Here is an 18,677-nt window from a genome sequence, read left to right as displayed (position 1 = left end):
TGCCTATCTCCGCAGTGAAGTCCGTCAGTTCGTCCTTTACCTTTTGGGTGAACGTATCAATCGGATTATTTCCCTTCAGTGTTTTTTTAACAGATCCATAAATATAACATTAAAGAAAAAAGGACAAGGAGAGAAATACAATCCGTCCAGTTTCCTCTGTCTCCGTTTGTTACGTAGTTACTATGTTTCAAGGTGTTTAAATGAGTCTGTATTTTTCTTGCTTGGTTTCGGTGACCTTGAACCAAAAACCTCCACTTGTATAACCTGTAGAAGTGTGTCGAACATCTTTGTCAATTTCTTCGCTCTTCGATTTGCTTCCTTAATGCTGACGCACGGGTTTCTGCCTTGCTTCGTCTTCCTGTTTGCATTGAGCTGTCCCGATTAATTTGCATTATCTGCAGAAACCGTTAAAGGAGCCGTAAACAGTAAAATTAAGCAGATCTCCTCAATGACATCTAGCGTATTAAGTTCGGGATGTTTTCTTCCAGGGGACATGAGGACAGATGCCATGTCGGCTAATGCTCCCGTTAAACTGCCCCCAACAAACAGCCAGGGTTATGAAAGCTCTGAATAGAACGGTCGCATTTAACATAAATTAGGATATTGTACAAAAGACGGTCTTTTTGAAGAAATTCTCTGTTTTGCTTTGATGAATGAAGTCAAGTCATGTGTTAGGAAAACAGTGAATACTTTGTGAACTTTTTGATGACATCATATGTTTGGGGACCGTGTGATTTAATGTATCTTTTGCATTTGTCACTTTCTATTTCTCTGGGGGTTTTTTTATTTTTTTGCTTTTGTTTATAGGGATTTTAAGCAAAGTGCAATTTTTGTGCCGTTCGGGAGATCCCCGTAGCAATGGCTGTAAGTCCCAAGAATATGGAGGCGCTATGTAAATTGATCATAATCCTCTGAGATTTGTCATCTCTACTAAGTGGAGAGTTGAAATAAAGTAGTGGGCATGCACCCCAAATTCAGCTTCATAGTATTCAGTTTTCCTATGAGTGACCAGGTATTTTTGGCCAGTTCAAAAGGCTCTTAAATCCACATTTGTCAAAGAAAACTGTGCGTGATCAGACATTCTAGATCTAGTACAAGGATGTTGCCCCCACCGTTATAATCCGTTGTATTTAGCCAGGGCGCCCTTCAGATAACATGCTCTGCAGGCGTATATAGAGAGAGTTCAGAAGAGGGCAATTAAAATGGTAAATAGCTTGCGGGCTAAAAATTCAGGAAAGACCAAGGGTCCTTAATATGTAGGGTTTGGAGGAAAGAAGAGAGAGAGATGGTAGATTAAGTTTCCGTGTCTTTTCAGAACCTCATTCTAAATCTAGAACGTCACGATATGTTACTAGAGTCCTCATCCCTAGACGTGTAATACCCTATGGTATAAAAAAGCAAATTATTGTACCTGCTCAAGTATATTCAGATTGTATGGCGGAAGGGCCAGAGCGGTAACATTCTGATGTTATTGTTTTAAAGATATCCTTGGAGACCGACATGTCCATACCCCAACGCTCTTAAAAGATTGGCAGGAGATTTCTTTGTCCCCTTTTTTTTTAAGTAGTTTTTTTTTTTTTTAGCAATCACTTTTTGAACCTCGACGTGCTTTAAAGAGTGCTGCCCAAGGGATGCCGGCAGAGCAGAGTTACGTTTTATTTCAACTGAAATGTAACAATGTGCAGAAACTTAAATGTGATACATTTGGGACCTGCAATTGTTAAGTGTTAAAATATCCCCTTATTTTTTGCCTTTGCCAATGAAGTGTACGGTTCAAAACTTTTCTTACATCTAAAAGTTGGAACAAAAGCCAGCCTTCTACTCTTCTCAAGAAAATGGCAAATGAATATGCCAATATTGAAAGAAATATTCAGGGTTCATTTATCCTCCTGCCAGCAGGGAATTAATAAATATATGTGAGAGATAGTTATGTTTCACAGGGTTGTAGAAAGTGATGGATTCTTTTAAGGAAAACTTTTTGTCTCACTACCCACGTCTGTTAATAAAAATGTCATGGGGGGGTCCTGCGTTTTTTTTTAATTTCTGTACCTTTATATTTTCGCGTTTTGTAGTACTGTAACATATGCACATTTTTAACACATTTTGTAAGGATTTGGGGGTCATAAAATAGACTGCTTTCCCTTCTTGGACTCTCACTGACATCAAGACGTATCAACGTAAAGTCCAGATACGATGGAAATCCAAAGAATGTAGGAAACTGAAATACAGAATTACCAAACAGCCTCTGCTTACAAGGGAACGTGCCTGAACCCCGGACAAATAAAGGTCCGCCTAACCAAACGTTTTGTTTTTTAGTTATTTGGTTTTTACTGAAATGGTATGGCCCTTGATAAATGTCACACAGCTACCCATGCTGTAGATTGTAAATGTTAGTTAGGGGTTTCTTCGCTAATTGCTGAGTTATTATCTCACCTTTCTGCAACATTTGTTGCTTAAACATTCCACTGAAAGTGTCCCTTCATAATGAATGTGATACCCTACAGTTCTTCTTCTCAGTATATCTCACCTTTTAGAGAGCGACTCCCTATGTTTTGAAGGCATCATCTCAAGCGATGGTTTCATCTCAACCATTCCATCTTTACTCTTGTTCCTCATGGCCCAACATCAAAGTTCAATGTTATAGAAAAACTATTTGGCTGGAGTTCTAAATTCCATTACCGACCAACGTCCATAATTAACATTTAATGGCTCATCCTGGGATAGCCAGTGTTTAGTGGTTGGGAACAAGATATACAATGCTTAAGGAATCCGTTTCTGAGGCCCATTGCTAGATTGTCTATAAGGCTGTCGTCCCCCATGCTTCAGCCAACGTTCTGCTGTTCCACCCGGTCTCGCCATGCTCTTGTTTAACCGCGGCCGTGATTGAGTGCTTTACAAGCCTTGAAGTAGACTTTGGTAAAAATTCATGAGAATACAACAGGTACGAGGTGCGTATTTGTCAGAGTTACCCAAGTGAACGGGCTCATAATGCTTCACTGGTGGCGATTTTGTCTGGGGTGTGATGTGATTGATTTTCATCTTTTGTTTTTATGTTCTACATAAGTCACTCTGAGCCAACGCCGCTTACGCTTCGCTGCTCCCTCAGACACAGCTAGCGCTTTCAACTGTATGGAGATTTCCAGCTCCAATCCTGAATCCTCAAGAAAAGTCTCCTGATTGTATATATATTTTATATATATTTCAGTTTACAATCCTCCTGAACTTTAAACAAATCTTTAAAGTAAAGATCTACTATATAAAAATAATAACTCTAACCAGGCAGCCCGATAAAAATCTGTCTGAATATGAACTTTTTATTATTAATAATACATTGCCCGCACTTGCCTTGGAATTTATTCTTTTAGTGGTAAATAATGGTTAAAACCACTAATCTCTTAGAATTAACTCGACCTTTTCTTGATTGGTTAATTATTTTACGTCTCTTTAAATCTTTGTAACAAAAAAAAACAGGCAATAGCAGGAGGATCGGAGAGTTCACGGTTCTTAGGATGATATCTTCTATTAAAAATGCATTGTTATAGGCATTTTTATATTTTATTAATGTTTTATTTTTGTGACAGGTCCCCTATTATGTGTTTTATAATACCCTCAGGGACAGAAGCTGATGTATAAAGAGAGTTCAAAGTCTTAGACATTTCTAAACAGGTAGTTCTTGAAATGGCATGAAAGAAGGAAAGTACATTTCTTTTTACATGCAAATGTGTATTTTAATGTATTTACCCCACAAAATGACACTTGCTGGGATCTCATTCTTTTGATTGAAAGGAAAAACAGTTTGGGTTTTAGATAAGTAGAATCTCCTCTTAAACATAGACTTTTAAAATGTTGTGACTCCTATATGCCTGTTTCTGTAGTCTCCCCATCTTCCGGTGGGGATTTATCTGTAGAGGTATTATTATTATTAATATTATTATTATTAAATTATATAATAGAGTGGTGAGAAGTTGTTGCAGCCAACTTTTCATGGAACGTAACAGGGTCCCGTTTTAAGAGGGACTCTTAATATTCAACCTCGGCATCCCTCGGCTTGGTGCACCGAAGATGATGGTCCTCCTCTGCATGCTTCCTAAACAAATAACCTCCTAACTCTAGTTAATAAGTACAGACCCAGCAGGTAACAACTTTCTACCCTCCGAAACGCAAGCAGTTAAAATCCATTTATTCCAGAACACGGTGTAGTTGGAGTTTCGCTATGGCCGAAACGCCAGGAGAAGTTTGTGGAATAGTTACGATGAATAATGACCTCGCCCACATGATTTCCAAGACCAAAGAGTGAAGATATAACGAATACAAATTGAAATGTGAATTCCCCCTTGTGTGCGCGCCGCCAGCTTGTAACCTGTACGCAGCGCAAGCAAAATACAGGAGAGGTCTGGCCCGTGTTATTGAGTCTTGAAAAATATCTTATAAATAATCAGGCTAATCACTGGAAGTAGACTACATGGATTAATTTGGTTACAACATTCGTCATAATTGAACCTCTTGGGGGGGAAAGCATGATGGATGGCTAACCTTTTCTTCTTCTTTTTTTTTTTTAAGCTTGGCGCCTCATCTGAAAGGCCAAAACCACAGTAAAAATGAAGGAAGCAATACCATTAAGCTCCATAGCTCCATAATGTGTTGTGTACATTCCCTGGGCTGCAAAGTTAATCAGTTGACTGGATTTAGTGCGCCTCATTTCTTTTAATAGCTGTTGCTCTGCTGATCCATCTCTCTCTCTCTTATACTTTTTCTTTCCCTTCCCTGTCCTCACTTTCCTTTAAAGTCAGAAGAGTTGTTGCCTCGAGTCTTTCTAAGGTGGCTACCCTAAGAAAAAGCCGCGCTTCTCGAGTCTGGTGACGATGGCCGTGGACTCTTTGAAGGACTTGCTGAGGACTGAGAAGCCTCCTGTTAAAAGTTCACGCGTTCTGTCTTTTTTTATCTGAATATTGGGCTCTATTATGTAGTTTGTGGAATTCTCGCCTCTCGCCGGGTAGCTGGCTGGTTTGTGCGCCATTGAACGGTCTGGACCCAACAGTCCCTTGCCAATCTCCATGGTGCTGCAAGCGTTAAGTAACAAATTGCATACGGAAAACATCGCCGCTTTTCCAATCTATTTGCTAGATTAGTAAAGCGTCTCTTACGACACAGGGGAACGCCGAGAAAACGCTGAATGCATATAATGCCTCCGTTGGCACATGCCACGGCGACTTGATTAATTTGAAGCCTATTGATATCTTAAGGTGATTGCGCCAAGCTTATTCCAAAACATTCCTCCGAGTCCCAGGCTTATATTATATTTTTCCCTCGCCTTCTTCTTTTTTTTCCACCCCAGGGGACAATTAGTGTTGGAATAGATGCCACTGAGCTGTTTGATCGCTATGATGAAGATTTCGAAGACTTGCCAGGAAGTATCTTTCCCCAGATTGAAATTAACCGAATGCACATCTCGCAGTCTATTGAGGTAACGCTGAGCTCTAATGCCTTCCCGTATAAAAAAGACTCTCCCAATTTGCAAGGCAAAGTAGCGCCAAGCAGCATCAAGCATTAAGTGATTCGCAAATTTTATTTTTATTTACCACCTTCTCATCTTTATTTATAAACGGGATACAATTACTAGACGGAAGCTCATCTACATGGAGCTTTTGGGCACAGTATGTTTCCCTGATTGAGAAATATATATATATATGTATATATATAGTACATACGCACTCACTGGTCACCATAGAGCCCCCCACCAATATCTCCTAAAGATATTTAGGTTTTGGATCTCCTAAAGGCATTATTGCGCAAAAATTAATTAATTAATCCATTCTTTAATTCTAGGCGTGTGAGAAAAAAAGGTGAAATCACTTTAAGTCTCTGTTTGTTTCAAACTGCTAAAGTAATTGATTATTTAACACTAATTCCAAATGTATCTGTATATATATATATATATATATATATATATATATTTCTATGTATATATATTTATTTATTTTTTTTATTTTTTATTATTTTTTTTTTAATATATATTTATATTTATATGTATATATATTTATTTATTTTTATGTAATCATTTTTTATAACCCAGACATCAAATAGTGCCACCAATGGTTTCATTGATCTACTTAAAACATGTTAATGGAGAAGTCCCACCATGATCACAAGTGTATACGATATACATCATCCACAAATATATATTTTTGGGCTATTTTGGAGTTTAAAAATATAGTAGTTTTGAGATGAACACTGTCTATTCCAGCAAGCGACGCTTCCACACTGTCCTTAAATAGATGGATAATAATTATATGGATGAATCCCTATCTGGGTTCTTACACCGTAATACTGGCTTCTAAAACGATCTGTCTCCAAAGTTCTAGCCCCGGTAATTGCAGCATTATTATTATTTTAATTGATCAGTTCTCTTTTTTTACGGCGACAATCATTCAGCGGTGTTATTTCTACTGCGAGAGGAGAAAAAGTCTAATCACTTTCTGTCCTGTAGCCGGAGAGATGACTTATCCGTCCAAGTCATTTGGCTGTAATCTTTTGCAAACCCCGAACGTTTCAGATTCCTATCTGATCAAGGTCAAAATAATGAAGCTACCTTCCGCATGAAGCGAAATGAACGCCAGCTTGAGTTACGCTGATATTTAAATGATGAAAGGAGCATGAAGTTGCGCCAATCACTGGCAAACGATTAAACAAATAATAGTAATAATAATAATAATAATAAAAAAAAGAACTTCGGAGTATTTAGCAATATTTGCTCTTTCCTTCCAGGCACCTCTGACTGCAACAGACACGGCGATTCTGTCCGGGAGCCTCTCCACGCAGAATGGTAATGGCGGAGGATCGATAAACTTTGCTCTGAGACGGGTGACCTCGGCCAAAGGATGGGGAGAGGTAAGGAGGGATGCTTTTTTTTATTATTATTATTATTTTTTTAATTATTTTTATTTTAAGTAAAAAAATAAATAAAAAATCTAGCCCACGCAGACTGGTTTCTGTCCGACTTCCCTGAAAAATGGTGAGGTAAGCGAAACATATGCAGCGCATTATGGAAATAAATTGCAGAACGGGACGGGGAGGTAGTTTGCAAACCGGTGTTTATATAATTACGGCTGTCTACCATCCTGTCAGACACAATAGGCTTTATACATCGCTGCTTGTGTGTGAAGGGCAAAACTAATGGGATCTTTGCCTGCTCGCCGCGTCTCGTGTAGCAGAGCAGCTCGGTTCTATGAAGGTGATTAAGGGGTATCAATTATTACTGAAGTCCCCAAGGCTACTGGTTAGCGCGTCGGGGGAGAAAAAATACGCTGAGGTTGCTTAAGAAAAAAAAAATTAACTTACCAGCAAAACCAAATTCATGCTAGCAGACACCTAAAAATCGCAAAGGGACCGTATTTTCAAGGACTCTTCAATCATATTGCGCCATGTGCTTTGTTTTAATGCAATACCTCCCAAGTGTCTCTTTTTGGGAAAGACATTCCCTCTTTGGACCCAGATCCAGCTGTCGCGTGTTTGTTTCCTCTCTGTCCCTCTTTTCTAGGAGCTGCTAAAAGTCCTGTATAATAAAATATATGTTTTTTTCATGTATTATTAGATATCAATAGGTTACAAAGTCACTTAAAAGTTTCCTTTAAAGCCCTTCCCCTAACCACGCCTCTAACCACACCCCCTAAAGCAGTTGTCCCTCATTGGCCATTTCAGATTTTGGAAGGCATGCATATAACATTCAGAAAGGGAATGGTTGGCACAAAAAAAAGACAAGACCTCAAATTTCTGATTATTGAGGCAGAAAAAAGGGTATTAACCCTTTGAAGCTCAGGGGGTTGTCTGTGTCGTTCCGGATACTGTGTGCACTCTGGGTAAAACAAACGCGTTTTAATAATGCTCACAGTTTTTCATTTTGTCATTTTAATGCAAATATTGAAATTGTTTTTAACCCGACAGCTGCTCCGGGAGTTGGCCAACAAAAGTTTACGTTTTTAATAAGCAAAATTGCGAAATTGAGGCTATTAACAAAATGCTGTACTAATCGTAATTGCGCCCACTTATAAACTCAACGTAAAAAAAAAACTGGTAATTATTGTGGAAATGAGAAAATATACTCTAGTTAATTTTCCCCAGTCTGTTCTGATTTTTGGGAGTCGTTTTGGCGCGTTATTTTTATTGGTCAGTATTGGATATCCTGTAAAAGCTGAAGCAAGGATGTCTTTTTAACTTAAACTGGTTTACAGTCAGCGACTCCTCTCTTTTTAAGTGTAGGAATGAATCGGAATTACGTAGCGGGAATTATTAAGTAAACAGTAAGTTGCGGGTCAGCTACGGACAGCTCTTCCTGCTGAATAAACGTGCCTTTCGTAATGAATAGTTCCTGCTGAGAAAATAAGTGACGGTTTAAGGAATTAGACCCCTTTCATTCATTCACCCCAGTTAGGGTACTATAGGGCAGTTCTCGGGAAGCACCGCTTGTGACATCCCAGCTTGTTATAAAAAATACCTACCAACAGTCCTGATTTTCACAGGGCAGTCACAATTCTCAGCCTTTGTCCCAGATAGCTGCTGAAGTGCCCCCTTTTTGCAGGTAGTGGGGATCGTGGGCCAGTTTGGGATTCCTCTGGTCTCCCCTGACTTGTAAAATCAGTTCACACATGGCACACCTTAAGAAGTGGGCTCTTCCTTCAGGGTGGGCGTTAGTCATTCCCAACTCCACCCACTTCTACCACCAGCCCCACCCACTTCTCACATTTAGTATGATGGTGTCTAGAAGCCTCATAACAACAGGACCCCTACAGCGAGCCATAGATTTAAAGCACCTGACTCCGCCGCAGCGCATGTTACACACGTGTTTTCAAACAGTTAAGCCACGTACATTTTAATAACTCTGAAAATGGCTCGGCTGCTTCCCACAATTTTTTTTCAGCCGTTTTTGGGGGGGACATTTCTGAATTTCTATCATGCGTCGATAAAGATCACACCCGGCCACCTCATTTTAGAGGAGGTCCTCCGTCTCCGTAGAAGAAGCCTCTCCACGTTTTGTCTTGTTCCATTAAAAGGCTATTTCCTCCTTTTATATATATATTTTTAGTCCAGAATGGATAAAACGTGGCTTGGTGCAGACGCATCGGAAGCTGATTGCACAGACTTACTTTTGCCAAAGGCCAGCAAGTGTAGAGGAGCTCGGCTCAGCGATATAACTTCCCCGTTGGAAATACGTTCCACTTAGGATTTTACAGCCGCACCGAAGACGTCGGAGTTTGGTGCCTTTAGTTAAGACTTCTCTCCCAGCCCTTTCTATAATTTTTAGTGAGTAGATAAATACTGCAACTTTTAACAAGCGTTTCGGCGCTGCAGAGACCGAACAATGTCAGATTAACATTGGGAAGCCGCTCTGAAAGTCACCCGGGCTGGAAAACGAGACGGCGAAAGCTTTCTCCAACTTCAAAGGCTCTTCTGAAGCAGAACTGCTGACATGGTTCAGCACGAGACTCCCGAGAGCGGTCCCCGGCCACCTGTGAGACCTCAGAACAGCGGAGTGTAACCAATGGAAATGAAGAAAAAAAAGGCTGCGATTCATCCGAAGACCCCTTAATTAGATTCCGAGAGTAGAGTCAGTTATCAGACAGCCGGGTCCGCTCCGGAGAGGCCTCTCCTCTTTTATTCCATCTTCCCCATCTCGGAAGGAGAGAGCGTCTGCTGCCAATTGGAGGAAGGAGATTAAATCAGATACACCGGCTACGATTCAAGGGTTGAATGGGGTTCCCGGCCCGAGGCCAAAACGCTTTCAGTCAGGATAAAAGAATGAGACACATGACAGTTCCCATTATTCAGGGCCGTGATCTCTGTAATCTGAAAGCCCAGCAGGGGTCAGTCTCCGTCTGGAGGGCCGGGCGTTTTGCGGGGCCGTGGTCCATTTAATTTTTCTTTCACTGCCGTCGTATAGCCGGGAACGACCAGGCCATTTAACTCTGTGTCTCCGGCGCGTCGGGTGGGGGCGTGGAGGGCTGTGAATGTGGAGAAGTCTAGGCCAATTGGTAACAATAGATGGCTTACAGTCGGCCCTGTTGGGAACTGAAGAGTTAACAGTTTAGTTTCCCATTGATTTGCAAAAATTCTAGCAATGATCAAACTTTGTATTACTTTCACCTGGTGATTGGGGTTTTTAAACTATTCATTAAAAGGGCCAACACTGGCAAGCGTCTCCAACGTGAAAGAGCCAAGCTGGCCCTGTATAATGCATAGTTTATTGGGTTAATGAGAGTTTGGAGAAATCCCATTGATTTAACTCATTTAACTCTGCATTATACAGAGCCAGCCAAGTGCAGGAGAAGCTCACTGGAGATGGGCCTTCATAGTATATAGTGAACTCAAGGGGATGAAACGCAGACTCTCCCTTTAGTGAATAAACCCCTTTTTGTTTCCAACTTCTTGTAGAATGGGTTGTGTTTTCTAGGTGAAGTAAAGCACGGACTGTGTTTCTCATATGTAGTTTTTGACCAAGCCTTACCATAGAGAGGTCACAGCGGTACCGTGATAGAACTTCCTGTCCACCACCGACAACCCCCCCCCAACCTCACACAATGCAGGATAGAATTTTGGGGATCACTCACTCCGTAACCTCACTTTCTCTTTCTATCACCAAACCGCATAGCTGTTTTTGAAAGTATCAAGTAACGGTAAAGTTAGTTAAATAACATCTGATTTATGTCAGCGTCGGGACTATCATTTAGGTAATGGTTGCGTTTTTTTCATTAAGTGCTGCATTTTATAGTGCTTTTTAAGAAAAATACACATCTGCATAATGGTTGGGGTTTTTTTCAACAGGCGGTAATGAAGCATTTTATCAGGGACTTTAAAAAGTCTGTACATTTAATATAAAGCGTTTTTGTTTTTTTTTGCCTTAATATAACTAAACCCCTTTTTTTCCTACAAAACGCGGGCTTAATATATATGATGGGTAATCCAACAAGTCAGATCATATGAAAGGTGCGAGCATGTCATTTAGAGCATGAAGTTTCTCCTTCCAAGTAAGATGGTGTCGCAATAAGGGCATCTTGGAAGGAGAGTTGGCGAGTACAGGGTAGGGATGGAAAGTACAAAATACTTATTATTATTATCTTTTATTTATATAGCGCCAACAATTTACGCAGTGCTTAATACAATACGATACATATATTCAAGGGGTATGACAAGACTGGAACTGACAGACTAAGACAAACCGATACATGAGGTTACAAAGTTTCCAGTGTGCGCCAGTGTTTGTTAATCTGTGAATCTGACTCCATGTCCCTTTTGTACCCTTCCCTTTCCCAGTTAGAGTTTGGAGCCGGCGACCTTCAAGGACCGCTTTTTGGATTCAAGGTTTTCCGCAATCTCACGGCTAAATGGTAAATATGGAAGCACCTGGATGAAGGCAAAGAGTTATTCACTGAAAATCGTCCTGTTCTCACCATCCCCGGTGTCTCGGCTGCATGCGCAGGGCTGCTTCGGGATTCCTCTGAAAGGGTTGGGAGCGGATAAACCTTGCAGGCTCCCTGGGAATAAGCCCATCCAGTAGTGGAGATTTATTGCGTTTCGTAGATTTATTTAGTGCTGAGGCATCTGGGAAGAAATCTAGAAAACCCCTAGTGTGAGAATCCGTCCTGTGGACCTGAGTACGTATAGAATACATACGGAGGAATGCCCGGTGCTTCTGATTAATCTGCCTTCGTTACAGATATGTTATATCTTGTCCTGCTGTGCCTGTAATTAGTGAGCAGCACTTGGAGGGAGATCTCTTCTTGATCATCAGAAATGACAAAACATATTTATGGAAGCTGCTCAAGCACACCGTGTGGCTCTTCCAGAAAGGAGGAGTACAAACCAGAGGCGAGCCGGCTCGGTCTCCTTTTCTTCTGCTGGGGATGGGTCGGGCTCAGCCGGTGAACAGCTTGCCAGGCAGTACTTGGGGTTCGGCTCCGCTCACCAGGCGATACCTGGGTTTAGGCTCCGCTCGCCAGGCGATACCTGGGTTTAGGCTCCGCTCGCCAGGCGATACCTGGGTTTAGGCTCCGCTCGCCAGGCGATACCGGGGTTTAGGCTCAGCTCTCCAGGCGATACCTGGGCTTAGGCTCCGCTCTTGCTGCACAGCCAGAACACTCTGTAATAGTTGTAAACGCTGGGCATTTAAAACCTCCAGTCCTGCGCTGTTGATCAGTACAGATTATCTGTATTGTTTGATCATTCAGTGACATGGACGCATGGGGGAAGCTGTTCACTTAAAACATTTCAACTCTCCGACGTCACTATCAATTATAAAGGGCCGACACAGCATGTTTCTCCTGTAAGAAGAGCTGAGTTGGCTCTTTATCAGCCATAATTAAATCAGTTAGAGGCCTTCTAATTCTCAGAAATGTAACCGCATTTTTTTTCCAGGGACAACTGAGCTTTTCTTGCAAGAGAAACTCACCAGGGCCCGTCCTTCATAACGCGTAGTTACATCAACGCGATCGAATGCTTAAAATCACCTGCGACTCCCCACACATAGAAATATAAATGTGATAATACAAGATGTGATACATTCATGTTAACCCACTATACCTTCCCAGCTAAGCAGAATTTCTTTGTCAGCTGTGCTAAACCGCAGCTTTAAAACCTATAATTAAGGTCATTTGGGAGGAAAGTAAGGGCACCCCTTCCCCGCTGAAACGAGTCGCAGTAGGTTAACTTTTAAGGTAGATTGAGTTTGCGAGCGGTAATTTATTTTTTCTCCAATAGTGTCAATGTTCAGCTTCATGTACGTTATATATATATATATATATATATATATATATACTCTGAGCTGCAGCTGGTTATTTAGGGCACAGAGTGCGTGTAGTATTGCGTTGCAGCCACTAGAGGGCACTATTGTTTAGTTGTAATGATGTATACAGTGTCCCGGTCAAGGTCCGGCTGTAAGAACATTATTATTATCATTTATTGTTTTATATATCGCCATCAGATTCTGTAGCGCTGTACAATGGGTAGACAGGACATAACAAGTAGTATGTAACAACAATTTGACAGAGAAAACAGGTAAAGAGGGCCCTGCGCACAGGAGCTTACAATCTAAAGGACATTACTTCTGTTATCCATCTTGAATTGGTTTCTTGTATTGAAGATTTAAAAAAAAAATGCAGTCCTTTTGTTAAAAACTATCGTAGAGAATTACTAAATGAACGTCTCCTCTGTGCATTTGGATTCATGTTTAACCCTTCGTTTTTCTGTTTCCGTGCAGTTTCTTTACTACAAATTGCATGTTGCAGTTTTCCTCTCAAGGCGTTCGCCCGGGACTTACGACCATGTTGGCTCGACACTTAGACAAGAATACCATGGGTTATATACAGTGGCGCTGGGGGATCCAGTCTGCTATGAACACCAGTATCGTCCGGGACACGAAAACCAGCCACACGACCATGGCACTGCAGGTGAGAAGTGGCTATTCCCTTGTTCCAAAAAATGCCCCATCAGCAAGGTTTAGTTACCTTCCATGCCGCTGCATACATAGGTCCTCCAGCTTCTGAAAGATACGACGAGCAAAGGTGGACCTCCCAGGCATCAGGAATACCCATCGCAAACCTATTCATTTTAAGAGAAATCTAAGACACAGATATACGGGTTTTGGTTCCCGATAGGTACCAGAGCTTTGGCGTTGCTTCTTTATAACCAGTAATCTGCTCATAGTGTGAATCTCTGAGCAAAATGCTCGGTGTCATCCTGAAAATCCATTTTTCTTCTTTTGAGACCCGTGTTCCAGAACGTCAGGTCTTTTCCACTGGTTTCAGGCCCTTAGAGACTGCCGTATCCATCACATCTGTACAAGCTTTAACAGTTGGATTTTTAATTATGTAACGCGAAATCTAGAATTTGGCCGAGACAATCATTGATACTAATTAGAAGGAAAGGTTTGCGCACATCCCGCCTCACCTGCCGCGGAGATTTTATTCCACCCTGGGTTTGTTCTTTGAAAGCCGGTTCCACTCCACTTAAGATGAATATGAGAGACTGGGAATAATTAAAACCCAAATCGCTATAACCGTTCTATGAATGTTTTATGCCGTTCAATTATACTCTTTAATAAATGTACATTTTATGATTCCTTTTTGGGCTATTTTGGCTGATGCATAGCTTTCCCTGCCCATAAATATGAAAGTGCGCTGCATTAAAAACACGAAATGTAAAGCGATTCTTGTAAGCGCTCACGAGAAGTTTCCACGAGCTTTATTTTCACTGCTAAGTAGCTTTCTGGCGGCCTGGCTTTACGGGACGCCGAGCCGCAAACTGATAGAGAAGCCGTTGACAAGATCGCTGCGTCGCTTTGCTCCTGTTGGGCGCGCCGTTTCGTTCATCGATGGAGAGTCTCTAGAGCTCTGTCAGCGCCGGATATAAAGATTTCTGAATGAATTTTCAAATTGTGATCAATTTGTAATTCCGTTTTTGTCAAAAGTTCAGTTTGTATTTCGGATTTTGATGCTCGTTACAAATTTTTGTATTCATGCGTGTCAAGCCCACAGAGAATGGGAAAAACCCTGTCTCACCGTACCCCTCGTTCTGTTAGTCGAGCTGCCCTTTTGATGGAAAATGCTTATCCAGAGATAATAGAATAGAGTCGCCTCTTGAGGACGCAGGGTATAACTGTCCATGCGCACTGCTGCTCAAGTCCTCGGCCACAATACACACACCCAACACGCTTCCTCTTGGTTGGGTGGATTTAATAATAAGTCAGACTACACTTGTTTTGCTCCTGTGGCCTGGTAGTCTGATAGACCGGCTAGGATGTGTGGCAACAAACGGAAACACGGCCGGGGCACCAGGGCTTGGTTTAAAGATCAGGACTGTCTTGGCAATCACAGTACACTCGGTAGGTAGGTTCACCCAGCAGAGCTTCATCCCCGTAATAGTTTTACCCCCCCAGTGTATTTTCCCGAGTCACATGGAGTTTATTTCAGCGCTATCTGTAAACATATTCTTAAACGATACCCTCTCTTGCATCTGACTTAAGCGATATTTAATCTCCTCTCCCAGCTGCTTTACTTCAAAACCTCAATTACAAAAAAAAAATCAAATAATAATAAAAAAAAAAGACGTGCGGAGACTTCGTAGCCGAACGAGCATTTGGCGTTAGGTGTTTTTGTAAACACTTTTCTCCGTGTTATAAAACGGGGCTAAGTTGTAGATAATAAAGCAATTAGCAAACTGAGACGTGAATCCAAAAAGCTGCGGGGGAGAATGTGATTCCAGCGTACGTTGGCTGGCCTCGTATTAATCCGTGTGTCTTAATGAGATAACATCTGCTGCGCCGAAGCGCGGTCTTTGCCTCCGTGTCGACGATAACAAACTTTCTTGCTTTATTATCTTGTTGAGCGGTATACAGATATCCACCGATATCCAGGATTTTAACCCAAAGGTCACGGCCGAAAGGGCGGATTTTGGGGGTCAGGCAGTCTAGATCCGCGGGGCTCAGCGGTAACCCCACTGTTTCGCAATTTCAATTTTTATTTCTTCTTTTAGCTTGGAATCCCCCATTCCTTCGTGATGTTTAGTTACCAGCACAAGTTTCAAGACGAGGATCAGACGCGGCTCAAGGGATCCATAAAGTAAGCGCTAAGATGAACGCGAGTCGCACAACTCCTTAAGGGGTTAAACGTTATGACGTTGTGTCTTGATCACCAAAGTGAGATTATGAGCGTTTGGTGGAAGGCTTTTCGGTTTCACGCATCTGATCGAGTGAATTATGAGCCACCACGGCAGTCCAATTAGGATTAACCCTGCGGTGCTTCGCAAATAATGTTTTGATTGTTTTTTTTTGTTTTTTTTTCATTCTAACAATCGATTCAGGTTGTTTATTCCCTTCTGTGAAAAGTAAGGAGCCAGGGACTAACTCCAGGGATTATTATTGATTTTTGTGGCGCTCTCTGATTTTTATTTTTTTTTCAGTGAGATTTCACAGCCCTGGTTAATGCTTTTAGTTTTTTCTAGCATCGTTTTACGTTTTCTATGGTTCCGCTCGTCGCAGATTGACTTGATCTCGAGCTATGACATGTGCCACGTGAACCCACACTATCCCATCACTTACTTGTCGTTCTAGGGCTGGATTATTTGGGACGGTGGTGGAATATGGAGCGGAAAGGAAGATTTCGAGGCACAGCGTGTTGGGAGCCACAGTCAGCATCGGGGTGCCTCAAGGAGTGTCCCTAAAAATCAAGTAAGCGCCCGCCAGCGTGTCACAGCGAGACATTATGTCTTAAAGCGTCTGCATCGTTTACTTTCGAGACACTTTTATGTATATCGGCTGCTTGTCGCGCATGCCGTTACTCCGGTGTAGCACTCCGCTGGCAGCGGCGGGGCATAGTCTGGCAATTAATCCGGAACCGCCTAAACCGGGCAGCAGACGACCTGCAAGCAATCTGCGCTTCTCGGATATGAATCTCTGTCACTTGCATCCATGGAGAGAGCGGATTGTGCCGGATTGCCCTCCGGGCTCAGGGATCCTTGGCTACATTCTATCACTTCATAGGTTTATTATACTGAATGTCAAACGCATGCAATGCCCCTTAAACCACTAGATCTATGTACTATCATTATTTACATATACATATCCACGATCAGGATAAAATGCAAATACATTTAGATACACAATCCATGCATATGCCGCTGGTATGCGCGTCTCTGCCGTCCTCTCCCTATACTATATGAACATAAACTGAGAGTGCCCTAGCATACCACCCAACAGTCCTCGTTTTCATGGGACAATCCCGGTTTAGAGGCGCTGTGCCAGGTAGCTGCTCCACCGCCCCAGATTTGTGAGGAAAGGGAAGCATCGGGAGATCCATAGACCTCCGCCGCAGCGCTCGCTTTGTCTCCTTGTGACGCTAGTGGCTAGAGGTGGCCGTTCAGGTGAGGCAGACAGGTGACTGCGCCGTAATAATCCGCCGAAGATGTCACTTCTGCCTTGTCTGCCGTCGGCTGAGCCAGTTCACTGTGAGTATGAGGGAGCACTCACGTCCCTCCTACCCCTTTAAACGTTAAATCTCCTCTGGCCGGCAAGCGCCTCTCCGACGCGTATCCCGGCATTTAAAGATCCCGTAATTTATTCACAGAGGCGAGTGGGAATCGGCGTTCGTAGCCGAGGATAAATAACAGATTGTTTTCCTCCTCGCAGCCGGCAGACTGTTTCTATTAATCTGTTCCCGTTCTCCTTTGTTCCAGGTTAAATAGAGCCAGTCAGACATATTTCTTTCCTATCCACCTGACAGATCAGCTCCTGCCGAGCGCCGTGTTTTATGCCACTGTGGGCCCTCTAGTTATCTACGTGGCCATGCATCGCCTTATCATCAAGCCTTACCTCCGGGCTCAAAAAGAGAAGTGAGTACGAAAACGCAGCCTTGACATAACTCAGCCAGACACTTCTTGTGCGTGCATGAAAAATACGCTTACATTATTCTTCTTTCTGCTTTATTTTTTTTTTTATTATTTGTTTGGTATAAAACTGCGTGAAATCATTTTTTGTAAGCTGGTTTGGCTCAGTTTTATTTGACAGAAACAAAAAAAAAAAAAAGTGCCGATTGTGCCAAGAAAAAAAAAACCCGCACACAAATTCTTATATTCCTAATTTTCTGCCTTATTTTGCTACCCTAGTAAAAAAAAAAAAAAAAAAAAAACGAAATAATAATAATAATAAAAAAAAAATTGACTGGATGCGAATGTGCGGCGCCGGTAGGAATATGATTGTAGATTTATGTTATTGTATTACATTTTGGGTGCATATAAGTCTGTCTCTATTGCTAGAGAGCTGGAAAAACATAGAGAGAGCTCGGCGACGGATATATTAGAGAAGAAGCAAGAGGCGGAGGCCGCGGTGAGTAAAACCGACACGTTGGGATATACTCTGACCGGTACCTAGAGGGAATAACAATGCTCCTTTACAAAATGGGCTAAAAAAGGGATTCTAGAGCAGTTTTGAAAAGTGGTTTTATTGCCATGGCAACCAATGGGCACGTTCATGCCCGTTGGACAATCCATTGGTTTTGGGGTTATAAGACCCCTTAGCAAACTTTGCACAAAAATCACCTTAATACATAAGTAATAACGTGAAAGTAGAACTTAATTCTTCAGTTACTCTTTAGAGTCGATATATTTTCACAGTTTAAGCCACAAATGGTTTATATCCCGCTCCTCACCCTCACGAGGACGGATCTGCGGCTGTACGGGAGTTCAGACAGTAGCCGTGTGTTTGCCGGCGTGTCTGCCGGCGTGTTTGCCGCGTTGACTCTGCGTCTCTCATAGTAGCTTAATGTATGGAATCGACAAACTTCTGGTCGCTTTCTTGAGAGTAAGGTTTCTGTTCCTTAACCGAGTTTTAGTTTGTGCGTTAAGTTGTTATATATTTATTAATTTATAGTTATATATCTCCGGCGTAATTTCAGGCGTATTTTACAAGCGCAGTAGCTGTGCCTTCCAGAATAGACTTGGCACGGGTTTTTCCGTACAGGAATCGGAGTTGTTGAATTGTTTATTTGTGTTGTATTGTTGTTCAGGTTCGGTTGATGCAAGAGTCTGTGAGAAGGATCATAGAAGCGGAAGAGTCTCGGATGGGTAAGATCCAAACTCGCTTCTTTCAGTAATAGCCTTACCTTTTGGTAAAGCCGTACTTAACTTATACCGAGCTA

At 42.0% G+C, this 18,677-nt stretch overlaps 1 protein-coding gene across 1 annotated transcript in view; it reads left to right on the top strand.

Moving 5' to 3' along the window:
* DNAJC11 (DnaJ heat shock protein family (Hsp40) member C11) overlaps positions 1-18,677 on the top strand; it is a 53,067-nt gene that overhangs the window by 31,632 nt on the left and 2,758 nt on the right. The window contains exons 5-13 of the mRNA XM_053451743.1: positions 5,336-5,464; positions 6,766-6,888; positions 11,305-11,378; positions 13,247-13,436; positions 15,520-15,605; positions 16,097-16,213; positions 17,218-17,373; positions 17,797-17,866; positions 18,546-18,603. Coding sequence (XP_053307718.1) covers positions 5,336-5,464; positions 6,766-6,888; positions 11,305-11,378; positions 13,247-13,436; positions 15,520-15,605; positions 16,097-16,213; positions 17,218-17,373; positions 17,797-17,866; positions 18,546-18,603 — 1,003 coding nt within the window. The remainder of the gene's footprint in view (positions 1-5,335; positions 5,465-6,765; positions 6,889-11,304; positions 11,379-13,246; positions 13,437-15,519; positions 15,606-16,096; positions 16,214-17,217; positions 17,374-17,796; positions 17,867-18,545; positions 18,604-18,677) is intronic.

This window comes from Spea bombifrons, chromosome 12 (assembly GCF_027358695.1).
Source record: "Spea bombifrons isolate aSpeBom1 chromosome 12, aSpeBom1.2.pri, whole genome shotgun sequence".
Taxonomy (NCBI): domain Eukaryota; kingdom Metazoa; phylum Chordata; class Amphibia; order Anura; family Pelobatidae; genus Spea; species Spea bombifrons.
This window is presented reverse-complemented; position numbering and strand designations above follow the sequence as displayed.